The following is a 25,367-nucleotide window of genomic DNA, read 5'->3' as shown; positions in this document are numbered from 1 at the left end:
GTCTGCTCCGCGGATATAAAGGGATGCAGCACGCACGCTGTCAGCATAAAGCAGAAAGACGTGCTGGCGGCTACATCGATACATCTCTACTACTAGATGATTTTCTCCCCCTTTTTATACAAAATAGCGATTGTCCGCTAAGTGTCCTTCTACATACTCTAGACATACTCCAGACATCCTAAATATACGAGATACATCCCAGATATAAACGCTTTGTCCGTTTTGAATACTTTATATACGAGATGCATACGCTTACATCCGTTCTATTTCCGTGCTACTAACGATGAATAGACGTTTCATGTACCTTATCTTTCCTCCCTCTTTCCGTTTTCAGCTGCAGCGGATGTGAGTTGCGAGGATGCCCAGAGGATGCAGAGAGGATACAGCAGACATTTAACGGATGATGATGGACATAGAACGTTTGTTGCTCGTATATGTCGCGGATTTACATCGTACACGGCGGAAAGTTCATCCGTTCTAAAAGTTTTGTGCAGCTCAAAACTTTTTGCGCGGATGAAATCACAGTGGACGGATGCTCGATGGATAGAGCGTATGAAGCGCGTATGCAATGAGTACACAACGGATGCATAGCGTTTTCCAATGGATGGCAAAGATTTTTTTACGTTTTACATCCTCTTTGCATCCGTAAGTGCAGTGGGACCGGGCCTTTAACAATCTAGCGTCTAGACGGTTGCACCGATTGACTTGACTTCAAATTTTCAGGCTAGGTGGGGAATGGTCCGTAGATTACCTGATTTAAATTTTCGGGGGTAATCGGGTCAAGGTCACTGGAAAAGTCAACCTTTTGGTCAAAATAACATTTTCCATTATAACTCAAAACCAGTTGCCGATAGACAGATGTTTACTATTATGAGCATATAGGAACTCCCATATGGCCTTTCATTTGGCATCATGATCTTTGACCTTGAGTGACCCTGAAAGGTCAAACTCAAGGTCACGGATTTTCAGAGGGCTGTTACTTGAAAACGGTTGATGGTAGACAGGTATTTACCATCATCAACTTATAGGAAGTGGCGGCATGGTGGTGTAGTGGTTAGCACTGTCGCCTCACAGCAAGAAGGTCCTGGGTTCGAGCCCAGTGGCCGATGAAGGCCGTGTCTGCGTGGGTTTCCACCGGGTGCTCCGGTTTCCCCCACAGTCCAAAGGCATGCAGGTTAGGCCAATTGGTGGCTCTAAATTGACCGTAGATGTGAGTGTGAATGGTTGTTTGTGTCTACGTGTCAGCCCTGCGATGACCTGGCAACTTGTCCAGGGTGTACCCCGTCTCTTGCCCATAGTCAGCTAGGATAGGCTCCAGCTTGCCTGCAACCCTGTAGAACAGGATAAGCAGCTACAGATGGAACTTATAGGAAGTGCCATATGGGCTTTCATTTAGCACCAAGACCTGTGACCTTGAAAGATCATGGGTTTTCAAAGGGCTATAACTTTAAAATGGTTCATGATAGCCAGATGTTTACTATTATCAACATATAAGAAGTCCCATATGGACTTTCAGTTGCTGCCATGATCTTTGCCCTTGAATGACTTTGAAATGTCAAACTCAAGGTCATGGATTTTCATAAGACTATAACCTGACAGCTGATGATTGAGAAATATTACCATTATCAGCACACAGGTATAAAATAAGTGCTGCCGGGCGAGGTTTGTTTTGCCTGGCAACACTTGTTTGACATGATGTGCATTCTGAGATACTTTTCAGCTCACCATGGCTGTAAAGAGTGGTTACTTGATTATTTTATTTTACTGTAGCTTTCCTTTCTGCTTGAACCAGTCTAGCCATTCTACTCTGATCTCTCTCATCGACGCAGTGTTTCCACCCACAGAACGGTCGCTCACTCAATGCTTTGTTTTTCGCACCATTCTGTATAAACTCTACAGACTGTTTTGTCTGAAAATCCCAGGAGATCAGCAGTTTCTGAAATACTCAAACCATCTTGTCTGGCACCAACACCCATGCCACAGCGAAAGTCACTGAGATCACATTTTCCCCCCATTCTGATATTTGAATGTGTGTGTGAATATTAAATGAAGCTCTTGACCCCAATCTGGTTAATTTTCTGAATTGTGCTGCTGCCGCCACATAATTGGCTGATTTAGAAAACTGGATTAGATAATCACATGAAAGAGCAGATGTACGGTACATGTGTTCCTATGAAAATAAATATACATGAAAATCTTGGTCCAAAGTTGATTAATACATGATTAAATTTCTATAAAACATATGACAAGATGATTGATAGTAAAGTCGATTTTAAATCAAAAGAAAGGTTTCAGAACAAGCATGTTGCAAAGTACACATGCAGTATTGTTTGATTTAGGTTAATTCGGTGTGTAATTACACTTTGTTGTTATACCAGTGACAGGCCATACAGCTGGGCAACGTCATTAATACTTTCAAGTGGAACTTCAGCAACGACATCTCTTTCCGCAAATACAGATGTTGATTCCTACAGTCCTTCCTACAAGCTCAGGGGGAGGATTTTGAAGAAAAAAAAAGGATGCAAGAAAATGAAATAAGGAATCACAAAGAAGAAATGAGAAGAACCATTTAATATGGTTCGTGTGACATCATACAATTTGTGTTGCATCATATAGTGCTTTCAGCCAGGGCCGTAGCTTTTCATGCATCTCTTCCTCCTGACACCGTTAATAATGACCATTCAAAGCCTCAAATTACATCCTAATACAAGATTACTCCTTTTCTTACATTAAATTTCCCTTCTGTCTTCTTCTTCCTGTTTAAGGAGTGTAAATCTGGTGGAATGACACACACACACACACACACACACACACACACACACACACACACACACACACACACACACACTCTATGTTTCTCCCTCTCTGCTTTCCACTGTTGTCAGGATGTGGATCCAGTAAAGTAGTTCAGCAAATCGAACCAAGCATTTGTTAAATACTAGCGAAAAAACAGATCAATAAATGACAAAAAAAAAAACCTCCAGGTTTTCATTCAGGAACCATTACAGCTTCCGCAGCAGATCTTCTTGTGACTTGTTTTCGCAGACTTTCATAGATTTTTTATTTCATTTACCGAACCCTCTGTTGTGATTAGTGAACTGACAATCATGGGCGCCGCCAGGGGGGGAAAGGTTAGAACAATTCTAGGGGCCCAGCACTGCCATGGGGCCCTTTAAGGGGCTGATAATATGCTTTTAATGATTTGAATAAGACTTTTGAAATAACAACAATGCAATATTCCATCTGGTAAAATGAGCTAATTGAACAAGGTTGTCTATTTCTTGAGTTCTTCAACATATTGTCATTTAACCCTCCCCCTTTTGCGAAATGGTACGGTCCAGTTCTGGTAGAAGCGCGATGCGTTAAATCTGTGTGCTGATCAGTGCAACGCTACTTGCTGCTGTGTCGCGGTGCAGCAGCCAGCCAGCCAGCAGTGGAGTGCGTACAATCTATGATCGCTAAATATGAAGAATGGCTGTCAAAAACGTAAAGAAAGGCAGCTGAAAGCTGAGAGGGACTGGAGAGGCAGGCAACTGGTCACTCAGTTTTTCCCAAAGAAAGGTAGCTATCGCTCACATGTGTGTTCAAAATATTAGCGAATGGTAAATGAACAGTATGAATGTGGTTGGATTAGCCATCAAAAGAACACTTTTACAGTTTGTACAGTGACATTTTTTCCATTTTAATAACTGAACTGACTTCTGTGATAAACAAGATGAAATATTACATTATGCTGGTGCTAATAACTAGTGCTAATAACCAGTTTCATAACTAATGGGGTGCCCTAAATATGCACAGATTCAGCCTCAGGGGGACCTCCGCCCTACCAAACCACTGAACCCCCCTTTGGAGAAGGAGGTAAGCAGCAATACAACCCATAAATGCTTTAGGATTGAAGTTTTTAATGAGCGAGCGCCATATACAGTTTGCTAGATTAAAGTGTTGCTAATTACGGCATAAATAATAATAAACAATGACAATAGTGCAATTGTGATGAGGGTGGGCAAAGTTGGGGGGCCCAAAATTCTAATCTTTCATGGGGCCCAAAATTTCTGGCAGCGCCCCTGCTGACAATATAATCAAATCAATTAAAATCAAGTTGATGACAAAAACAGAATGTGAAAGATGAATGGACAAAGAAATGTTTATTCTCTCAGATGTTTTATCTGTTCAGAGTCTGTGGCACTACTCACAAATACTCAAAGTATTCATCCCCCTTGGAGTTTGTCCTGTTTGTCACATTACAAGCTGGAATTAAAATGGATTTTTGGACGGTTAGCACCATTTGCTTTATACAACATGCCTACAACTTTAAATGTGAAAATTGTTGTTTTATTCTGACACAAACAATAATTAAGATGAAAAAAAAAACAGTAATCTGGAGTGTGCATAGGTATTTCCCCCCCAAAGTCAATACTTTGTAGAGCCACCTTTTGCTGCAATTACAGCTGCAAGTCTCTTAGGGTATGTCTCTATTAGCTTAGCACATCTAGCCACTGGGATTTTTGCCCGTTCCTCAAGGCAAAACGGCTCCAAGTCCTTCAAGTTAGATGGGTTGCGTTGGTGTACAGCAATCTTCAAGTTATACCACAGATTCTCAATTGGATTGAGGTCTGGGCTTTGACTAGGCCATTCCAAGATATTTAAATGTTTCCCTTTAAACCACTCCAGTGTAGCTTTAGCAGTATGTTTAGGGTCATTGTCCTGCTGGAACGTGAACCTTCGTCCCAGTCTAAAACCTCTGGCTGACTCAAACAGGTTTTCCTCCAGAATTGCCCTGTATTTAGTGCCATCCATCTTTTCTTCAGTCCTGACTAGCTTTCCTGTCCCTGCAGATGAAAAATATCCCCACAGCACGATGCTGCCACCACCATGCTTCACCGTAGGAATGGTGTTCTCAGGGTGTTGGGTTTGCACCACGCATGGCATTTCCGATGATGGCCAAAAATATCAATTTTAGTCTCATTTGACCAGAGAATCTTCTTCCATGTGTTTCAGGAGTCTGCCACGTGCTGTTGGGCAAACTCCAAATGCATTTTCTTAAGCAATTATTTTTTTCTGGCCACTCTTCCATAAAGCCACTTCCACACTGTGGAGTGTACGGCTTAAAGTGGTCCTATGGACGGATACTCCCATCTCCACTGTGGATCTTTGCAGCTCCTTCAGTGTTATCTTTGGTGTCTTTGTTGCATCTCTGATTAATGCCCTCCTTGCCGGTCTGTGAGTTTTGGTGGGCAGCCTTCTCTTGTCAGGTTTGTCGTGGTGCCATAGTCTTTCCATTTTGCTATAATGGATTTAATGGTGCTCCCTGGGATATTCAAAGTTTGGGATATTTTTTATAACCCAACCCTGATCTATACTTCTCCACAACTTTGTCTCTGACCTGTTTGGAGGCTCCTTGGTTTTCATGTTGCTTGCTTAGTAGTGTTGCAGAGTCAGGGTCCTTCCAGAACAGGTTGATTTATACAGACATCATGCGACAGATCATGTGACACTTTGATTGCACACAGGTGGATCTTAATCAACTAATTATGTGACTTATGAAGTGAATTGGTTGGACCAGCTCTTATTTACAGTAGGTGTTTCATACGAAAGGGGGTGGATACCTACGCACACTCCAGATTTCTGTTTTTTCATCTTACTGTGTCACAATAAAACAACAATTTGCACCTTTAAAGTGGTAGGCATGTTGTGTAACTCAAATGGTGCTAACCCTCCAAAAATCCATGTAGTGCCAGTAGAAAACTAAACCAAAACACTTCAAACTGTTTCATTTATCGCAAGAAATTAATGAAAAATGGTTAAATATTAGAAGGTAACCATTTGGTCATATTAGTTGCTTCAGTGGATCAGGAAGTTTATGTACCTGGATTTGGAGGACGGATAAAGATACAGTGCACAAGTCTACAGGACTTTTATTGTCTAGTAAAGAGAAACTAAACAATTAAAAGCGCCATCATCTTGCAGCCTTGGTCTGTCTTGAATCTAGTTAGTATTATTAGTAGAAAGTCATTGCTGGTAATAGTGTTAAGCCGTTAAAAAGTACTAGACAACAGGATATCTGTGTGTTCTTTTAACGTTGTCTCAGTGGCTGAGGGACTCATAATGCACTGCGAGCTCCTGGCAGTTTTAACACTAAATGAAGAGCACATAAGAATACCTTAAGTGTTTTTAAGGCTTTAATTATTCACAGATTGGGGCAGGGGCAGCACGGTAGTGTAGTGGTTAGTGCTGTCGCCTCACAGCAAGAAGGTCCGGGTTCGAGCCCCATGGCGGACGAGGGCCTTTCTGTGCGGAGTTTGCATGTTCTCCCCGTGTCCGCGTGGGTTTCCTCCGGGTGCTCCGGTTTCCCCCACAGTCCAAAGACATGCAGGTTAGGTTAACTGGTGACTCTAAATTGACCGTAGGTGTGAATGTGAGTGTGAATGGTTGTCTGTGTCTATGTGTCAGCCCTGTGATGACCTGGCGACTTGTCCAGGGTGTACCCCGCCTTTCGCCCATAGTCAGCTGGGATAGGCTCCAGCTTGCCTGCGACCCTGTAGAACAGGATAAAGCGGCTAGAGATAATGAGATGAGCTAAAGCTTGAAGCTAAATAGCTTTCTGGCTGCCTTAATATATCATTTTTGTCCAGCAGATTGCCAGTAAGTGTGAACGCGTGTGTATGTTGCCATGCTATGGAGAAGTGTGCCATCCAGGGAGTATTCCCACCATGCCCAGTATTCCTGGGATAAACTCCAGATCCAGTGTGAGTCTACTGTAATTCTGTGAGTGAACTGTTGCCATGAGTCCCATGACATCATCAGCCAAAATCTATAAGATGCATACATCAAATCCAAGGAATAGCGGCATACAGTGCACGAGTCCCTTCCAGAAGGCTTCACGCGGCTTGCTCTTTAAAAGACTCAAACAAAAGAACGTGTCCTGCCCTCTAGTGTTGTTCTCATGTAAGTGCACTTTCCATAAGCATGCATAAGTAAACTTTATTAAATGTAGTGACGAGCATTGATGCAGTTGTTGTGTACTCATTACACAGAGGATCTTCTTTTTGGGGTGGGATAAAGGGTAGGGATATTGTAGTACTTCATTACGAGTGCATGCACATGGACGCATGCGTCATCTGAATGCAGTGAGCAATTTCTGTACAAGGCATGCTGGAGACCACTTATGCACACAGTATATTACAAAGTAATATACCTTCCCTTTAACATCCATGGGCCGCCTCTTCACTAACAACTGCAAGTGTGTGTGTGTGTGTGTGTGTGTGTGTGTGTGTGTGTGTGTGTAATAAAAGACAGTGACAGAAAATACAATGTGTGTGCGCAACTTCAAGTGAGGGTGTTTGTGCATGCATAACAACCCTGTAAAAATCAATGATTGCATCATTGTTAGTAAATCTGATTTCTCTGTAGCGGCCACAGCCACAAACACACAAATCAGAGAGGGGAGGGAAAAAAAAGAAAAAAGACGGTGAGTTCGAAGGGGTGAGGGAGCAAGCAGAGAACAGAAAGAGCTACCTTTAGGAAGTGGATATTTAGCTGACAGGCCTACAAGAGAGGAGAAAAACTGCAATGTTAGTCTATGCTGTACATCTCTGCTAACGAAGTAGGACCTAACAGGGACTGTAAAGGAAGTAGGCATACAGATAGAGACAAACGGAAGTCAAAGCCAGAAGACTGACTATGGAAAAAAAGGATTACCTGATATCATGGGAAAACATGCTGGACACAAGTGGCTTACGCAGGAAGAGTTATTAAAACTGGATGGCAAAATTGGCAGAGTTTTGAAACTATAGCTCTATAGTCGGAAACAGCTACATACAAGCTACAACCTGTGCCAGTGGCCATTCAGTGATTATAATTTTGTTCTAATGACCAGATGGCTGTGAGTTTAAATCACAGATTTGCAGCTCTTGACCAAGACCCTTAACGTTCTGCTCTTAGTGTGATTTTTGGTGACTGTCCCCAAATTCCTTTCAAGTTGCGAGGTTAAAACGGACATAAAATGACAGGAGTCAAGCCTGAGGTCTGCAGGTCGAATTCAGCCTGTTGCCTCATTTCATGCACAACCTGCACAAACTTTATCACTTTGAAAAGCAAGTCAAGCCTTTATTTATCACCTGTACGCTCAAGCACAGACTTAAGCACACAGTGAAATTTAACCCACCTGAAACAGTGAACACACACACACACACACACACACGCAAGTGAGCAATGAGCACACACACATACCCAGAGCACTGGGCAGCTATGCTACAGCGTCCGGGGAGCAGCTGGGGGTTAGGTGCCCTTGCTCAAGGGCACTTCAGCCCAACCTCAGGCCATGGCTGCGCCATGTTAATTGAACTGCATGTCTTTGAAAAGTATATTGAAACTGACTATAGTGCACAGCTACCCAACACTGTTTTGCTGGAATATATATTTATTCTATCCACATTCACTGGATATGAGCAATCGCGTGCTCTGAATGGTTACTCTACTACTAGGATATCAGCTCATATACCGTGAGTAGAAAAAAACAAAATGGCGGCGCGCATCAAAGAATATCCCCCCCCCCCCAATATCTCCTGTTCCCATACTCCAGCCCAGTCGGTGGCGCCAAACAGCCAAAAACCCTAAAGAAGAAGAAAATGGCGGCACGTGTTGCTGAACCAACCGAGGACGAAATAAAAACTCTACTCGAACCCCACCCCCCCAAAAAATATGAAAAAAACGGAACAAAATATGAAATAAAAGTATATATGATGGTAAGAACACATCTTTTTTTAATTTTCCAAGAATTATTATAGCAGCATTTTTCACAAATTGCTACTGTCATTTTGCCGATTTGTTCACATTCTAAGCGGAAATTATTTTGTGGGACATTTTGTATAAAGGTTTTATTGATCTAATTTGCAAAAAATTCAAATTAAAATGCTCTGTTTATCAAAATCCAGTGAATGCGGAGAGAATAAAAGAGTTATTCCATTCAATTTCGTCATACATGGCTTATAGCCGACTTGGCACGATCAGCTCATGTATGACTTGATTTCATGGAACAACTGTTTATTTATATATAAAGTTTGGGGTCACTTTGAAATTTCCTTATTTTTGAAAGAAAAGCACTGTTCTTTTCAATGAAGATCACTTTAAACTAATCAGAAATACACTCTATACATTGCTAATGTGGTAAATGACTATTCTAGCTGCAAATGTCTGGTTTTTGGTGCAATATCTCCATAGGTGTATAGAGGCCCATTTCCAGCAACTCTCACTCCAGTGTTCTAATGGTACAATGTGTTTGCTCATTGCCTCAGAAGGCTAATGGATGATTAGAAAACCCTTGTACAATCATGTTAGCACAGCTGAAAACAGTTGAGCTCTTTAGAGAAGCTATAAAACTGACCTTCCTTTGAGCAGATTGAGTTTCTGGAGCATCACATTTGTGGGGTCGATTAAATGCTCAAAATGGCCAGAAAAATGTCTTGACTATATTTTCTATTCATTTTACAACTTATGGTGGTAAATAAAAGTGTGACTTTTCATGGAAAACACAAAATTGTCTGGGTGACCCCAAACTTTTGAATGGTATATAGGCACCAAGGTATTTTTTTTTAAGGATAAAGCGGCTAGAGATAATGAGATGAGATGAGCTAGAAGATACAGAAAAACCAATCCAATTCATACCTCCTGTCAGAGATCTTATACTGGTGACAGATGTATGATAAATGGTATGCACTTGATGACATTTCAGAAAAAAAAAATTAGGCTTGGCTTCATCAGAACAGCTTCATGTCAGCTCTGTCAACAATAAGTTGCGAACACGTCCTTTGCCAGGTCTTGTTTCCATGGTAATGTGAGTGTATTCAATGATGCACTGGCACCTCAGGGACGTCAGTGCCACATTCGACATGGAAAGAGAGTATTAACACGGAAATATAGCATCTGCACTAATGCAGATATTACCATTTCCTCTGATATGTTTTTGTACAGGATAAAAACACCTTGTCGTACACTGGTGGAACCAAGTTAGAGAAAAATAATTGACAATCAGTTATAGGCTAATAATTTTAAAAGTGAATTAGAGTACACGGATACTTTCATAAACAAGGCATCTTAAGCAAACCAACCTTGATAGTGTGACACAATTCATAGCAATTAGGTTGATCTGCTTTGTCTAACATCTTATGTTTTATGCATTTTCAAAACCTTCTGCATAATATACTATACGTAGTCGCTGTTTTAAGAACAAATGAAACAAAATGATTGAGCTACAGATAGTTCACCTAGATCTGAGAGGAGTGCTCTTAGATTCCTTGCTCTGTGTTCTGTAGTAACATCAAACATTACAGGGGAATTAACTCAGCGCTGTTACACTGGCATCAGCATTTTGTAGAAAGTACCAAAGGTGCCAATAATTCTGAAGCTGACTAGTTAGTATTTTCATATATTAATAACACAGATGCAGTGTGCAGTATATAATGTTAACTCCGAGATGAATGTAGGACAATCCCAAATCGTAACTCAAATAATTAACTCATATTTACTTCCTCATTTCATATATCTTTCACTGGTTAATACTGCTTACCGGATCTGTGTTCTGTTTCAGAGGAAGTCCACTGACTCTTGTGTGCCTACAATGGCATCCAAATGTCTCAGACCAAACTGAAAATCTGGGATTTTTTTTTTCATATAAAATTGAAAACACGGTTTTAGAATTTTGAAAATTTTAAACAAAGGAACTACAACTCGTACCGCGAGTTGGCCTAGTGGTTAGTGTGTCCATCTCTTGACAGGGAGATCACGAGTTCTACTTGCAGTCAGGTCATACCAAAGACCATCATAAAAATGGTACCTACTACTGTCTGGCAAGGCACACTGCAATATGGATGCGAGTGGGGAAGTCAAACTCTCACGGTTACCAGAGGACTAGCCCCCCACTGTAACCATAGCTCGAGAGGCTGAGGGCTATGGAGATTGGCGCTGCACCCATACACCTTAAAGAACTGGTTGGTACTGGGACAGGAGACTGCCTGTGAAGACCAGATTCTGGCGTGAGAGGCATTTTGACTTGAAGTACAACCCCAATTTCAAAAAAGTTGGAACGTTGTGTGAAACGTAAATAAAAACAGAATACAATGACATGGAAATCCTTTTCGAGCTATATTCATTTGAATACAATACTAAGACAAGATGCTTAACGTTCAAATTGATCAACTTCATTGTTTTTTTTTGGAAATATATACTCATTCTGAATTTGGTGCCTGCAATACATTCCAAAAAAGTTGGGACGGGGCATGTTTACCACTGGGTTAGGTTACATTTTCTTCTAACAACACTCAGTAAGGGCACGGTGGTGTAGTGGTTAGCGCTGTCGACTCGCAGCAAGAAGGTCTGGGTTCGAGCCCCGTGGCCGGCGAGGACCTTTCTGTGTGGAGTTTGCATGTTCTCCCCGTGTCCGCGTGGGTTTCCTCTGGGTGCTCCGGTTTCACCCACAGTCCAAAAACATGCAGGTTAGGTTAACTGGTGACTCTAAATTGACCGTAGGTGTGAATGTGAGTGTGAATGGTTGTCTGTGTCTATGTGTCAGCCCTGTGATGACCTGGCGACTTGTCCAGGGTGTACCCCGCCTTTCGCCCGTAGTCAGCTGGGATAGGCTCCAGCTTGCCTGCGACCCTGTAGAACAGGATAAAGCAGCTAGAGATAATGAGATGAGATGAGAACACTCAGTAAGCCTTTGGGAAATGAGGGCACTAACTGATGAAATTTGAAACATGAAATTCTTTCCCATTCTTGCTTGATTTATGACTTCAGTTGCTCAACAGTCCGGGTCTCTGTTGTCATATTTTGCACTTCATAATGCGACATACATTTTCAATAGGAGGCAGGCAGGCCAGTTTAGCCCCCACACTCTTTTACTACAAAGCCACACTGTTGTAACATGTGCAGAATCTGGTTTGGCATTGTCTTGCTGGAATAAACAGGGACATGCCTGAAAAAAGATATTGTCTGGACAGCAGCGTAGGTTGCATTAATGGTGCCTTTATGCCATGAGCACTGACCTACCCCCATACCATCGCTGGCTTTTGAACTTTATGCTGGTTACAATTTGGATGCTCCTTTTCCTCTTTAGCCCAGAGGACACAGCGTCCATGATTTCCAAAAACAATTTGAAATGTGGACTCGTCAGCCCACAGCAAACTTTTCCACTTTACGTCAGTCCATCTCAGATAAGCTGGGGCCCAGACAATTCAGTGTTGTTTCTGGATGATGTTGATTTATGGCTTTCATTTTGCCTGGTAGATGCAGCAACGAACTGTGTTTAATGACAACGGTTTCCAGAAGTGTTCCAGAGCCCATGTAGCAATATCCTTTACACAATCATGTCAGTTTTTAATGTAGTGCCACCTGAGGGATCAAAGGTCATGGACGTTCAATGATGGTTTTTGGCCTTGCCCCTTACGTGCAGAGATTTCTCTAAATCTTTTGATGATATTATAGATTGTAATTGGTCAAATCCCTAAATTCCTTGCAATTGTACATTATTAAACTGTTGGACTATTTGCCCATGCAGTTTTTCACAGCATGGTGAACCTCGCTCCACCCTTGCTTGTGATCAACTGAGTCTTTCCAATTACCAATTCACCCGTTTACCTGTAGAATTTTCCAAACAAGTCTTTTTTTGAGCCTTCTACAACTTTCCTAGTCTTTTGTTGCCCCTTTCCCAACTTTTTTGGAACGTGTTGCAGGCATCAAATTCAGAATGAGTGTATATTTACAAAAAACAATAAAGTTGATCTGTTTGAACATTAAATATCGTGTTTTTGTATTGTATTCAACTGAATATAGGTTGAAAAGGATTTGCAAAAGTATTGCATTCTGTTTTTAGGTCCCTATTTAAATGTAAGCAAATTTATGATATTAACCATGTTAAGTGCTTTGTACGAAAGATCAGATTTTTTTCTCATGCCTAATATCTTCTACTGAAGCGTGTGTTCAGATGACACTCCAGTGGATTTTATCTAAAATTTTGCACAAACTCTTGGAGTCCATGCCAGCTCGAGTGCACGCTGTCATTAAAGCAAAAAAAGGGGACGTACCAAATCCTAAGAAACTCTGAAATTCCTGTAAATATTTCAAAGGTTCTAATTTTCACTTATGCTCTTGTCCGTAATATAATTTGTCATTAAAATTGTTGTATTCTACAACCCCGATTCCCAAAAAGTTGGGACAAAGTACAAATTGTAAATAAAAATGGAATGCAATGATGTGGAAGTTTCAAAATTCCATATTTTATTCAGAATCGAACATAGATGACATATCAAATGTTTAAACTGAGAAAATGTATCATTTAAAGAGAAAAAATAGGTGATTTTAAATTTCATGACAACAACACATCTCAAAAAAGTTGGGACAAGGCCATGTTTCCCACTGTGAGACATCCCCTTTTCTCTTTACAACAGTCTGTAAACGTCTGGGGACTGAGGAGACAAGTTGCTCAAGTTTAGGGATAGGAATGTTAACCCATTCTTGTCTAATGTAGGATTCTAGTTGCTCAACTGTCTTAGGTCTTTTTTGTCGTATCTTCCGTTTTATGATGCGCCAAATGTTTTCTATGGGTGAAAGATGTGGACTGCAGGCTGGCCAGTTCAGTACCCGGACCCTTCTTCTACGCAGCCATGATGCTGTAATTGATGCAGTATGTGGTTTGGCATTGTCATGTTAGAAAATGCAAGGTCTTCCCTGAAAAAGAGACGTCGTCTGGACGGGAGCATATGTTGCTCTAGAACCTGGATATACCTTTCAGCATTGATGGTGTCTTTCCAGATGTGTAAGCTGCCCATGCCACACGCACTAATGCAACCCCATACCATCAGAGATGCAGGCTTCTGAACTGAGCGCTGATAACAACTTGGGTCGTCCTTCTCCTCTTTAGTCCAAATGACACGGCGTCCCTGATTTCCATAAAGAACTTCAAATTTTGATTCGTCTGACCACAGAACAGTTTTCCACTTTGCCACAGTCCATTTTAAATGAGCCTTGGCCCAGAGAAGACGTCTGCGCTTCTGGATCATGTTTAGATACGGCTTCTTCTTTGAACTATAGAGTTTTAGCTGGCGACGGCGGATGGCACGGTGAATTGTGTTCACAGATAATGTTCTCTGGAAATATTCCTGAGCCCATTTTGTGATTTCCAATACAGAAGCATGCCTGTATGTGATGCAGTGCCGTCTAAGGGCCCGAAGATCACGGGCACCCAGTATGGTTTTCCGGCCTTGACCCTTACGCACAGAGATTCTTCCAGATTCTCTGAATCTTTTGATGATATTATGCACTGTAGATGATGATATGTTCAAACTCTTTGCAATTTTACACTGTCGAACTCCTTTCTGATATTGCTCCACTATTTGTCGGCGCAGAATTAGGGGGATTGGTGATCCTCTTCCCATCTTTACTTCTGAGAGCCGCTGCCACTCCAAGATGCTTTTTTTATACCCAGTCATGTGAATGACCTATTGCCAATTGACCTAATGAGTTGCAATTTGGTCCTCCAGCTGTTCCTTTTTTGTACCTTTAACTTTTCCAGCCTCTTATTGCCCCTGTCCAAACTTTTTTGAGATGTGTTGCTGTCATGAAATTTCAAATGAGCCAATATTTGGCATGAAATTTCAAAATGGCTCAGTTTCGACATTTGATATGTTGTCTATGTTCTATTGTGACTACAATATCAGTTTTTGAGATTTGTAAATTATTGCATTCCGTTTTTATTTACGATTTGTACTTTGTCCCAACTTTTTTGGAATCGGGGTTGTACAAAGCCCCTAAGGGTACATGTATAAAAAAAAAAATTAGAAAAAGTTTCTTGTGTGCATGAGAAACTACTTGAGAGAAGCCTGAACTCTATAAATATGATAAAGCATTTCTGACAGGAGAATGGCCATCCAGAGGGATATGCGAGAACCCAAACTGCACCAGATACTTTCTATTTTTTTTAAACATATGTACCTTTAGGGGATCTGTAGTATTCAATTAGAAAATATAATAGAAGCATTTTCACTGGTGCTCTCAGACACTGTATACAGTATTCACTTTGCCATTTTGATCCTCTAGCATTTTCACATCTCATTAATAAGCCTGTTCCCTCGTTTGTCCCTTTTTTTTTTTGACTCTTGCTTGTGTTTTGCCTTATGATCATGATCATGTATTTCCTATTGTCTGCTTGTTCTCTGAGCCCTGCCTGGCATATGCATTACAATATTCACGACTGCTTTCAGCAAATAATTTGCTTTAAATTTGTCATCGCTATTGTAGAAATGGAGAAAAGAGAGAAGAGGAATATGGAGACCCATGTTGTAAGAGTAAAACTCTCCAGCATCGCTGACTAATGCCAGCGAGCATGTGCAGTGACCACTCAGGTTAACCTGGCGCAGCTCTCGAATCTGCCAATGCCTGCATCAAAAATCTTGCCAAAACTACAGTCGCCATGGTGACCTAGGGAGGAGATTAGCAATTTGGCATCTGCAGGAAAACAGATCATGAAAAAAAAAATGTAGACTGAGTCTGTTCTCCATGCTACACAATCTTCTGTTGTTGAAGACACCTTGGTCCTTAGGGTCATTAACTGTCAATCAAAGCTGCACTGTAGAAAATTGACAGTAAATTTTAAGTACTAAAATTTATGTAAAAGTACTGTAAACCTTACAGTAAGCAACTGTAAATTCTATTTACAATAAACTACTGTAATATCTTACGCACATAGTATAAACACACAATCCTGCGCATTTGCTCATGCCAATTATAAAAAAAGCAACCGTAGAAGTTTGGTGGTTAACAGAATTTGAATACATGACCTGGTCTCTAACTCAACACCTTCACCACTGAGCCACAACAACTAGCTTAATTAACTTGCGTTGATTCAATGCAAACTACCAGACCTAGCTATGAAAGTTGCTTTTTTTTTTTTCAAAGCATCATGCAAATGAACAAATTTGAAAATGAAGGGGTTTATTTTGCAAAAATGACTGGCTCGCTGTACAGCTACTTACGAAAGTAATCAATAATTTGACACAAAATATTGATTTAAAAATGACTCCATTGCCTTAGAAATTATCATATTGCTTCTGCTAATGGCGTGGTTCATGGCAACGGTCTGTTATACGTAGCAACAGTCATAACTGCCACAATTCCATCATAGACCAAACAGAATATTCAAATGAGCCATGTAATAATGTTTTACTATGGAACTATGTATTGCTATGTAAGATGTATGTGTACATGCTACGTTAAGACTGAGACTACGTTAATTCCAAACAAAGTTGGGATGTTGTGTAAAATGGAAATAAAAAGAGAATGCAATGATTTGCAAATCATGGAAACCCGATATTTCATTGGAAATAGTACAAAACAACATATCAAATATTGAAACTGAGAACTTTTTATTTATTTATTTATTATTTTTTGAAAGCTATATGCTTATTATGAATTTAATGCCAGCAACATGTTTCAAAAAAAGTTGGGACAGGGGCATGTTTACCACTGCGTTGCATTACCTCTACTTTTAACAACACTCTGTAAACATCTGGGAACTGAGGAGACCAATTGCTGTAGTTCTGAAAGAGAAACGTTGTCCCATTCTTGCCTGATATACAATTTCGTTTGCTCAACAGTTCAGGGTCTCCTTTGTCATATTTTGCATTTCATAACACACCAAATTTTTTTCAGTGTCAGACAGGTCTGGACTGCAGGCAGGCCAGTTTAGCACCTGGACTCTTTTACGATGGAGCATATGTGCAGAATGTAGTTTAATCTTGCTGTAAGAAGGAAGGCCTTCCATGAAAAAGATGTTGTCTGGATGGCAGCATATTGCTCCAATACCTATAATTCAGCACTTATGATGCTTTCCCAGATGTACAGACTACTCATGTCATGTGCACTAATGCACCCTCATGCCATCACAGATACTGGCTTTTGAACTGTGCGCTGATAATAACAAGGCGGATGGTCCCTCTCCTCTTTAGCCTGGAGGACGTGGCGTCCGTGACTTCCTAAAAGAATTTCTACTTTTGATTTGTCAGACCTCGGGACAATTTTCCACTTCACTTCAGTCCATCGTAAAAGAGCTCAAGCCCAGAGAATGTAACGGTGTTTCTGGATATTGTTTATATCTGGTTTTAACTTGCATTTGTGTATGCAGAGACAAACTGTGTTCACAGACGATGGTTTTCTGAAGTGTTCCTGAGCCCATATAGTGATTTCCACTACAGACACATGTCTGCTTTTAATGCAGTGTCACCTGAGTGCCTGAAGATCACAGGCATCCAATGTCAGTTTTCAGCCTTGTCTCTTGCATACAGAGATTTCTCCAGATTCTCTGAATCTTTTAATGATATTATGTACCATAGATGATGTGATCCCCAAATTCTTTGTAATTTTACATTGAGGAACATTATTCTTAAATTATTCCACTGTTTGCCCACGCAGTCTTTCACAGAGTGGTGAACCCCTCCCCATCTTTAGTTCTAAGAGACTCCGCCTCTTTGGGATGCTCTTTTTATACCCTATAATGTTACTGACCTGTTGCCAAGTAACCAAGTTAGGCTTTTTTTTTTTAGCATCACACAACTTTTTCAGTCTTTTGTTGCCCCATCCCAACTTTTCTGAAACATGTTCCTGACATCAAATTTTTAAAAAATGAGCATACATTTTTCAAAAAAACAATAAAATTTCTCAGTTTCAACATTTGATATGTCATCTTTGTACTATTTTCATTGAAATATAGGGTTTCTATAATTTGCATCACATTCTGTTTTAATTTATATTTTACACAGCATCAAAGCTTTTCAGGAATTTTGATGTAAATTTTACAGTACTTTTCTGGCATCTATGCTGCCCGTAAATTTTTTCACAGTGTGGACAAGCTGTGACCTTAGAATTATAAGGTATTATTTGAGAGCAGAGCTGTTTACCTCAAATTCACAGAATCAAAATTAAAGGGATAAAACAATTCAAGGCATGCTGAGAATAATTAACTACCCTTAAAATGAATCATTAGAAATTTAAAAGCTATTCAAAAGTTATATTAAAATTCGGAATGTACAAAACAAACTTCCAAACTCTAAAACTGACTTTTATTCCTGTTTAATATGAAAACGTTTATGTTATATTCGCTTCCCAATGAAGATTTTCTATAAGACTTGTTCTACATGACTTTTATAAAGACAGGTGAGTATATCAAATGATTACACCGCGAAAATGGTAGCATTACAGACTTAGGTTCTCTGGAGTAAAGCTGCTCTCACCTCAAACTTCTGCCTGAGTTCCAAGTTAATGTCATCCACATCTGGAATCGGCACATTATAGTATTCACCTTCCTCCTGGTTCAGCATCTTGTACCTGTGAACAGAGAGAGAAAGAGAGAGAAGCTGAGTTCTTCTTTTAGCATTTCATTAACAGTCATTCATCTGGCAAATACCAGTGGCTATAACAAAACACGGACAGCGTAATGTCTCTAAAAGGTGAAGCAACCACAGGTTTAGTGACCCTGCTGGCTGACTGCAGTATAATATCTCCATGTGTGTCAGTGACAAAATAGCCTATTTTCCATGCCACTTTTCTCATCGAGACTACCTTTCCATTGACAGTGTCTAATTCAAACAGTTACCTTTCCCTATGCTGATATCGGCACATTTTTTATTTTCCAGAAAAATTACTTTTTAAACCGTCGTTCTACGACAACCCCAATTCCAAAAAAAGTTGGGTCCCTGTGTAAAACGTTCAACCCCAAATCAGAAAAAGTTGGGACCATATTGGCAATGCAAATAAAACAAAACAAAAAACCCAAACAGAAAGCAGTGACATTGCAGACAATATGAACCCAAAATATTAGTTTAATTTGTTAATATACAGAGGTATGCAAAAGTTTGGGCACCCCTGGTCAAAATTGCTGTTACTGTGAACAGTTAAGCAAGTTGAAGATGAAATGATCTCCAAAAGGCATAAAGTTAAAGACGACTCATTCCCTTTATCTCATCTCTCATCTCATCATCTCTAGCCGCTTTATCCTGTTCTACAGGGTTGCAGGCAAGCTGGAGCCTATCCCAGCTGACTACGGGCAAAAGGCAGGGTACACCCTGGACAAGTCGCCAGGTCATCACAGGGCTGACACATAGACACAGACAACCATTCACACTCACATTCACACCTACGGTCAATTTAGTCACCAGTTAACCTAACCTGCATGCCTTTGGACTGTGGGGGAAACCGGAGCACCCGGAGGAAACCCACGCAGACACGGGGAGAACATGCAAACTCTGCACAGAAAGGCCCTTCGGCCACGGGGCTCGAACCCGGACCTTCTTGCTGTGAGGCGACAGCGCTAACCACTACGCCACCGTGCCGCCCTCATTCCCTTTATATTTTAAGCAAAAACAATTTTTTATTTTCATCTTTTACATTTTCAAAATGACAAAAAAGGAAAAGGGCCCGAAGCAAAAGTTTGGGCACCCTGCATGATTAGTACCTAGTAACACCCCCTTTGGCAAGTATCACAGCTTGTAAACACTTTTTGTAGCCAGCTAATAATCTTTCAGTTCTTACCTGGGGCATTTTCACACATTCGTCCTTGCAAAAGGTTTCCAGTTCTACAAGTTTCTTGGGCTGTCTTGCATGCACTGCTCTTTTGAGATCTATCCACAGATTTTCAATGATGTTTAGGTCAGGGGACTGTGAGGGCCAGGGCAAAACCTTCAGCTTGGGCCTCTTGAGGTATTCCATTGTAGATTTTGAGGTGTGTTTTGGATCATCGTCTTATTGTAGGAGCCATCCTCTTTTTAACTTCAACTTTTTTACAGATGGTGCGATGTTTGCTTCCAGAATTTGCTGGTATTTATTCGAATCCATGCTTCCTTCAACCAATGAAATGTGCCCTGTGCCACTGGCTGCAACACAACCTCAAAGCATGATCGATCCACACCCATGCTTCAGAGTTGGAGAGGTGTTCTTTTCCTGGAATTTGGCAGAAATTCCCTTTTTTCTCCAAACATACCTTTGCACATTGTGGCCAAAAAGTTCTATTTTGATTTCATCAGTCCACAGGACTTGTTTCTAAAATGCATCAGGTTTATTTAGATGTTCATTTGCAAACTTCATACGCTGAATTTTGTGGCGCGGACGCAGGAACGGTTTTCTTCTGATGACTCTCCCATGAAGATCATATTTGTTCAGGTGTCGCTGCATAGTAGAACAGTGCACCACCACTCCAGGGTCTGCTAAATCTTTCTGAAGGTCTTTTGCAGTCAAACAGGGGTTTTTATTTGCCTTTCTAGCAATCCAACGAGCAGTTCTTTCAGAAAGTTTTCTTCATCTTCCAGACCTCACCTTGATCTCCACTGTTTCTGTTAACTGCCATTTCTTAATAGCATTACGATCTGAGGAAACAGCTACCTGAAAACACTTTGCTACGTTCTTGTAGCCTTCTCCTGCTTTGTGAGCATCAATTATTTTATTATTCAGAATGCGAGGGAGTTGCTTAGAGGAGCCCATGGCTGTTGATTTTAGGGACAAGTTTGAGGAGTCAGAGAATTTATCCAGCTTTGAAATCTGCATCATCTGACCTTTCCTAACGAAGAATTTGAACAAGCCACAGCTCAATAAGCTAATTAAGGTCTGGAACCTTGGTAAAAGTTACCGGAACTCAAATGTATTGGGGTGCCCAAACTTTCGCATGGTGTTCCTTTTCTTTTTTCACTCTCCAATTGTACAAAACAAAAATAATACACAAATCTTGCAGAAAACGCTGAAAAGAAATGTGTCGTCTTTACCTTTATGCCTTTTGGTGATCAGTTCATCTTCTGCTCACTTAACTATTCACAGTAACAGACATTTTCAGTAAGGGTGCCCAAACTTTTGCATGCCACTGTACATCCATTTCTGTGTATCAGGCCTGCAACACCTTCCAAAAAAAGTTGCCACGAGGAAATTTAGGACTAGTAATGAGGTAAAACAATTAAATAATGATGCAATTTGAAACAGGTGATGTCAACAGGTGATTTTGTACAAAATCAGTATCCAGGAAAGGCCTAGTCTGTGAGGAGCAAAGATGGGACAAGGATCTCCAGTTTGTCAACAAATGCATGAAAAAATGAGTGAAATGTTTAAAAACCATGCTCCTTAAAGAAAGATATGAAGGGATTTGGATAGTTCACCCTTTACAGTGCGTAATATCAAACAACTTATGAAATCTGGACGAATCTCCTTGTGTAAAGGGTAAGGGCGCAAGCCTAAGCTGAACACCCGTGATCTCCGATCCCTCAGACAGAACTGCATCAAGAGCTGTTATTCATCTATAACTGATATAACCACATGGGCTCGGGATTACTTTGCCAAACCTTTGTCAAGCACTACAATACGGAGTTATAGCCACACATGCCAGTTTAAAATTTTACGATGCAAAAAGGAAGTCTTATGTTAACTGTATCTAGAAGCGCTGTCGACTTCTCTAGGCTTGGAGGCATCTGGGATGGACCATCACATAGTAGAAACATGTATCATGGTCAGATGAATCAGTATTCCAAGTCTTTTTTGTAAGAAATATATGCCGTGTGCTCCAGACCAAAGACAAAAAGGACCATCCAGACTGTTACCAGCAACAAGTCCAAAAGCCAGGGTCTGTCATGGTATGAGGTTTGAGTCAGTGCCCTTGGTAAAGGTAACTTACATTTGCGTGATAGAGCAATAATGGGGAAAAGTACATTGAGATTTTGATTAGCATGTGCTGCCTTCAAGATGACATCTTTTCCAGGGATATTTCAACAAGACAATGCAAAACCACATTCTGCACACATTACAAAGGCAGGGCTGTGGAAGAAGAGGGCGTCTGTCCCCTCTGTCCCCAATAGAGAATGTGTGGGGAATTTTGAAATCAAAATTATGACAATGACGACTCTGTACTGTTGCACAGCTTAAGACCTGTTTGCAAGAAGAATGGGACAAAAATAACACCTGAACCACTTCATCACTTGGTGTCTTCAGCCCCTAAACACTTTTGAAGTGTTGTGAGAAGGATGGCAACATTACAGAGGAGTAAATACTTTATTGTCCCACCTTTTTTTGAAATGTGTTGCAAGAATCAAAACTGAAATTGAGTGCAATACAGGTCAAAGATTGTTTACAAATCACTGCTTTCAGTGCTAATTTCTATTTTAACATACTGTCCCAAATGTTTCTGATTTGGGGTTTTATCATAATTTAATGATTTACAAATCCTTTTCACATGAATACAATACAAAGACACGATATTTATTGTTCAAACAGATAAACTGTTGTTTTTTTGTAAATATGCACTCATTCTGAATTTGATGCCTACAATACGTTCCGGGTGGCACGGTGGTGTAGTGGTTAGCGCTGTCGCCTCACAGCAAGAAGGTCCTGGGTTCAAGCCCCGGGGCCGGCGAGGGCCTTTCTGTGTGGAGTTTGCATGTTCTCCCCGTGTCCGCGTGGGTTTCCTCCGGGTGCTCCGGTTTCCCCCACAGTCCAAAGACATGCAGGTTAGGTTAACTGGTGACTCTAAATTGACCGTAGGTGTGAATGTGAGTGTGAATGGTTGTCTGTGTCTATGTGTCAGCCCTGTGATGACCTGGCGACTTGTCCAGGGTGTACCCCGCCTTTCGCCCGTAGTCAGCTGGGATAGGCTCCAGCTTGCCTGCGACCCTGTAGAAGGATAAAGCGGCTAGAGATAATGAGATGAGATGAGACAATACGTTCCAAAAAAGTTGGGAAAGGGGTAAGAAAAGACTGGAAAAGTTGTGGGAAGGCTCAAAACGCATTCTATAGGTAAACAGGTTAATTGGAAATTGGAAAGGCTCAGTCATTCACAAGCAAGGATGAGGCAAGGTTCACCACGTTGTGAAAAATTGCATGGGGAAACAGACCAACAGTTTCAGAACAACGTTTCTCAATGTACAACTGCAAGGAATTTAGGGATTTCACCACTGATAATCCATGATATCATCAAAAGCTTCAGAGAATCTCTGCACCTAAGGGGTAAGACTGAAAGCCAACATTGAACGTCTGTGACCTTCAACCCCTCAGGCGGTACTGAATTAAAACCAACATGATTGTATAAAAGACATTCCTACACTGACCCAAAGTGGAAAAGTGTGATGTGGTCCGACGAGTCCACATTTCAAATTGTTTTTGGAAATCATGGATGTTGTGTTCTCCAGGCTAAAGAGGAAAAGGATCGTCCAGATTGTTGTAGCTCTAAATCTGACAACATGGCAGAGGAATTTTGACTTCATTTCTGTTGAACGGAAGGGCATAGAGCAATGCCATCAATGTTTTGTTTTGGTTTTTTTAACAACACTAGCAAATATGTTTCTCCAAATTGACTCAGAAATTAGTGAGACTATAATCCACAACGCAAACATTTAAAGGAGATTTGTAAATACATTTGTTGCTTCATGGTTAAGGTTCTGTTTTATGGTTGCGAGTTCAAATCCCAGAATTCCAGAATGCTACGTACTACACTGTTGAGCCCGACTCAGTATCCCTTAACTAAGTATACCCCTTAAGGGATACGGAGTCGGGCTCGCTCAACAGTACATAGCATTCTGGAATTCTGGTATTTGAACTCACAACCATAAAACAGAACCTTAACCACGAAGCTACAAATGTATTTACAAGTCTCCTTTTAATATTTGATGGATAAGTACATTGGGAGAAATGGTAAAAAATGCTGAGGGTTAAGTGCACTTGGTTATATATGAACGTTATTCTTCTGGTCCTAGAATTCCAGCTTAGATCACTCCAAAATATGTAGATATAGTTGGCATTTGGTGCTCCAACCTTCCAAATTCATTGAAATTAAACGTTTTCAAGTCCACAATCGAACCAATCCTTATGTATGGCTCAGAGACCTCAACCCTGGGTGCACGCCTCCATAAACTCCTCGATGGTTGCTACATCAACTTGCTCTGCAGGGTTCAGGGTTGTGGGTCACTGCTTCCGTGCCAAGAAGGAGCTCATTTCCAAGCTCCTCCTCTGGAAATGGGCCAGTAAGGGTCATCTAACCTATCGCCAGGTCGTTGTGAAGGACACGGAAATCAGTCTCACTGAACTGGGCACTGCCATGGGAGACCCCAACTGCTGGCAGAAGGTTGTGTATAGTCTCTCGGCCAAGGCCGCGTGACGAGGATGATGTATATACATTATATCCCTTAATTTGTATTTATTATTCTTATGGAGCATTCCTATCTTGTGGGCAATAAGTACCATAATTAATTTATTACTCATCATAATACCATGTGGCTCAGTGCCCTACCATTATGCATAATAATGGCCTGTGTGTAATTATAAAGCACCTTTAATATTTATTTTAAGACAAAAGGTAAGATATGCATACATAAATGCATTGTAAAATTGCAGTTATACTGCATCATATTGTGGTTGTAATATGAAGCACTGCCATGGTACAGCCATTAGTTAACAACCTGCACTAAAAAAACAAGAGTGCTCTGAGAGCACAATATCCCCCGCTTGCAACTATGCCGTAACTCTGGTAAAATGCGACTGAATTTAACAAAATTGCAATATGCGTATTATTGACATATAACAAAGAATCATTCAAAGTTCCATGAAATTCCTCCAAAAATTGTGAGAGGAGTTGATTTCAGAAGGTGAGCACCCTTCCCGGGACAGACGGATGGACATCGCCATGACATAATCCCCCTTCAGGCCTTTCGGCCAGCGGGGGATAAAAATGATGAGGGAAGTTGATTTCAGAAAGCAAGCACACCTTGATGAAATTGCCAAAGTGCAAGTTTGTTAATAATCAAGGGCATAACACTGGTAAAATTTGCCCAAATTAAACGAAATTTCAATATGCGTATAATTGTCATATAACAAAGCATTTTACCAAGTTTGGTGAAATTCCTCCACAAACTGTGAGAGGAGTTGATTTCAGAAGAACCTACACCCTCACGGAATTGTCAAAGTACAAGTTATTTAATCAAGGGTCAAAACTCTGGTCAAATTTTCACAAACGAAATGAAATCACAATATGCGTAGTACCGTTATATAACAAGGCCTTTCGCCAAGCTTCGAGAAATTCGTCCAAAAATTGTGAGAGGAGTTGATGTCAGAAGGCAAGCACACCTTCATGAAATTGTCAAAGTACAAGGTTGTTAAAAAAGGGCTGTAACTCTGGTAAAATGCGACCGAATTTAACAAAATTACAATACGCGTACTACTGACACATAACAATGCCTTTTACCAAGTTTGGTGAAATTCCTCCAAAAATTGTGAGAGGAGTTGATTTCAGAAGGAAAACACACTCATGAAATTGTCAAATTATAATTTTGTTAATCAAGGGCTGTAACTCTGGTTAAATGCGA

At 40.7% G+C, this 25,367-nt stretch overlaps 1 protein-coding gene across 3 annotated transcripts in view; it reads right to left on the bottom strand.

The window, feature by feature from the left end:
- prkcab (protein kinase C, alpha, b) overlaps window positions 1-25,367 on the bottom strand; it is a 435,027-nt gene that overhangs the window by 71,036 nt on the left and 338,624 nt on the right. For all 3 annotated transcript variants that reach the window (XR_009650839.1, XM_060901369.1, XM_060901370.1), the window contains one exon: window positions 18,276-18,369. Coding sequence is in view for 2 of the 3 variants with exons in the window: in XM_060901369.1 (XP_060757352.1) it covers window positions 18,276-18,369 (94 nt within the window). In the remaining variant the exon portion in view is untranslated. The remainder of the gene's footprint in view (window positions 1-18,275; window positions 18,370-25,367) is intronic.

Source organism: Neoarius graeffei, chromosome 20 (assembly GCF_027579695.1).
Source record: "Neoarius graeffei isolate fNeoGra1 chromosome 20, fNeoGra1.pri, whole genome shotgun sequence".
Lineage (NCBI taxonomy): Eukaryota > Metazoa > Chordata > Actinopteri > Siluriformes > Ariidae > Neoarius > Neoarius graeffei.
The sequence above is the reverse complement of the archived record's forward strand: the minus strand, read 5'-3'. Positions and strand labels throughout refer to the sequence as shown.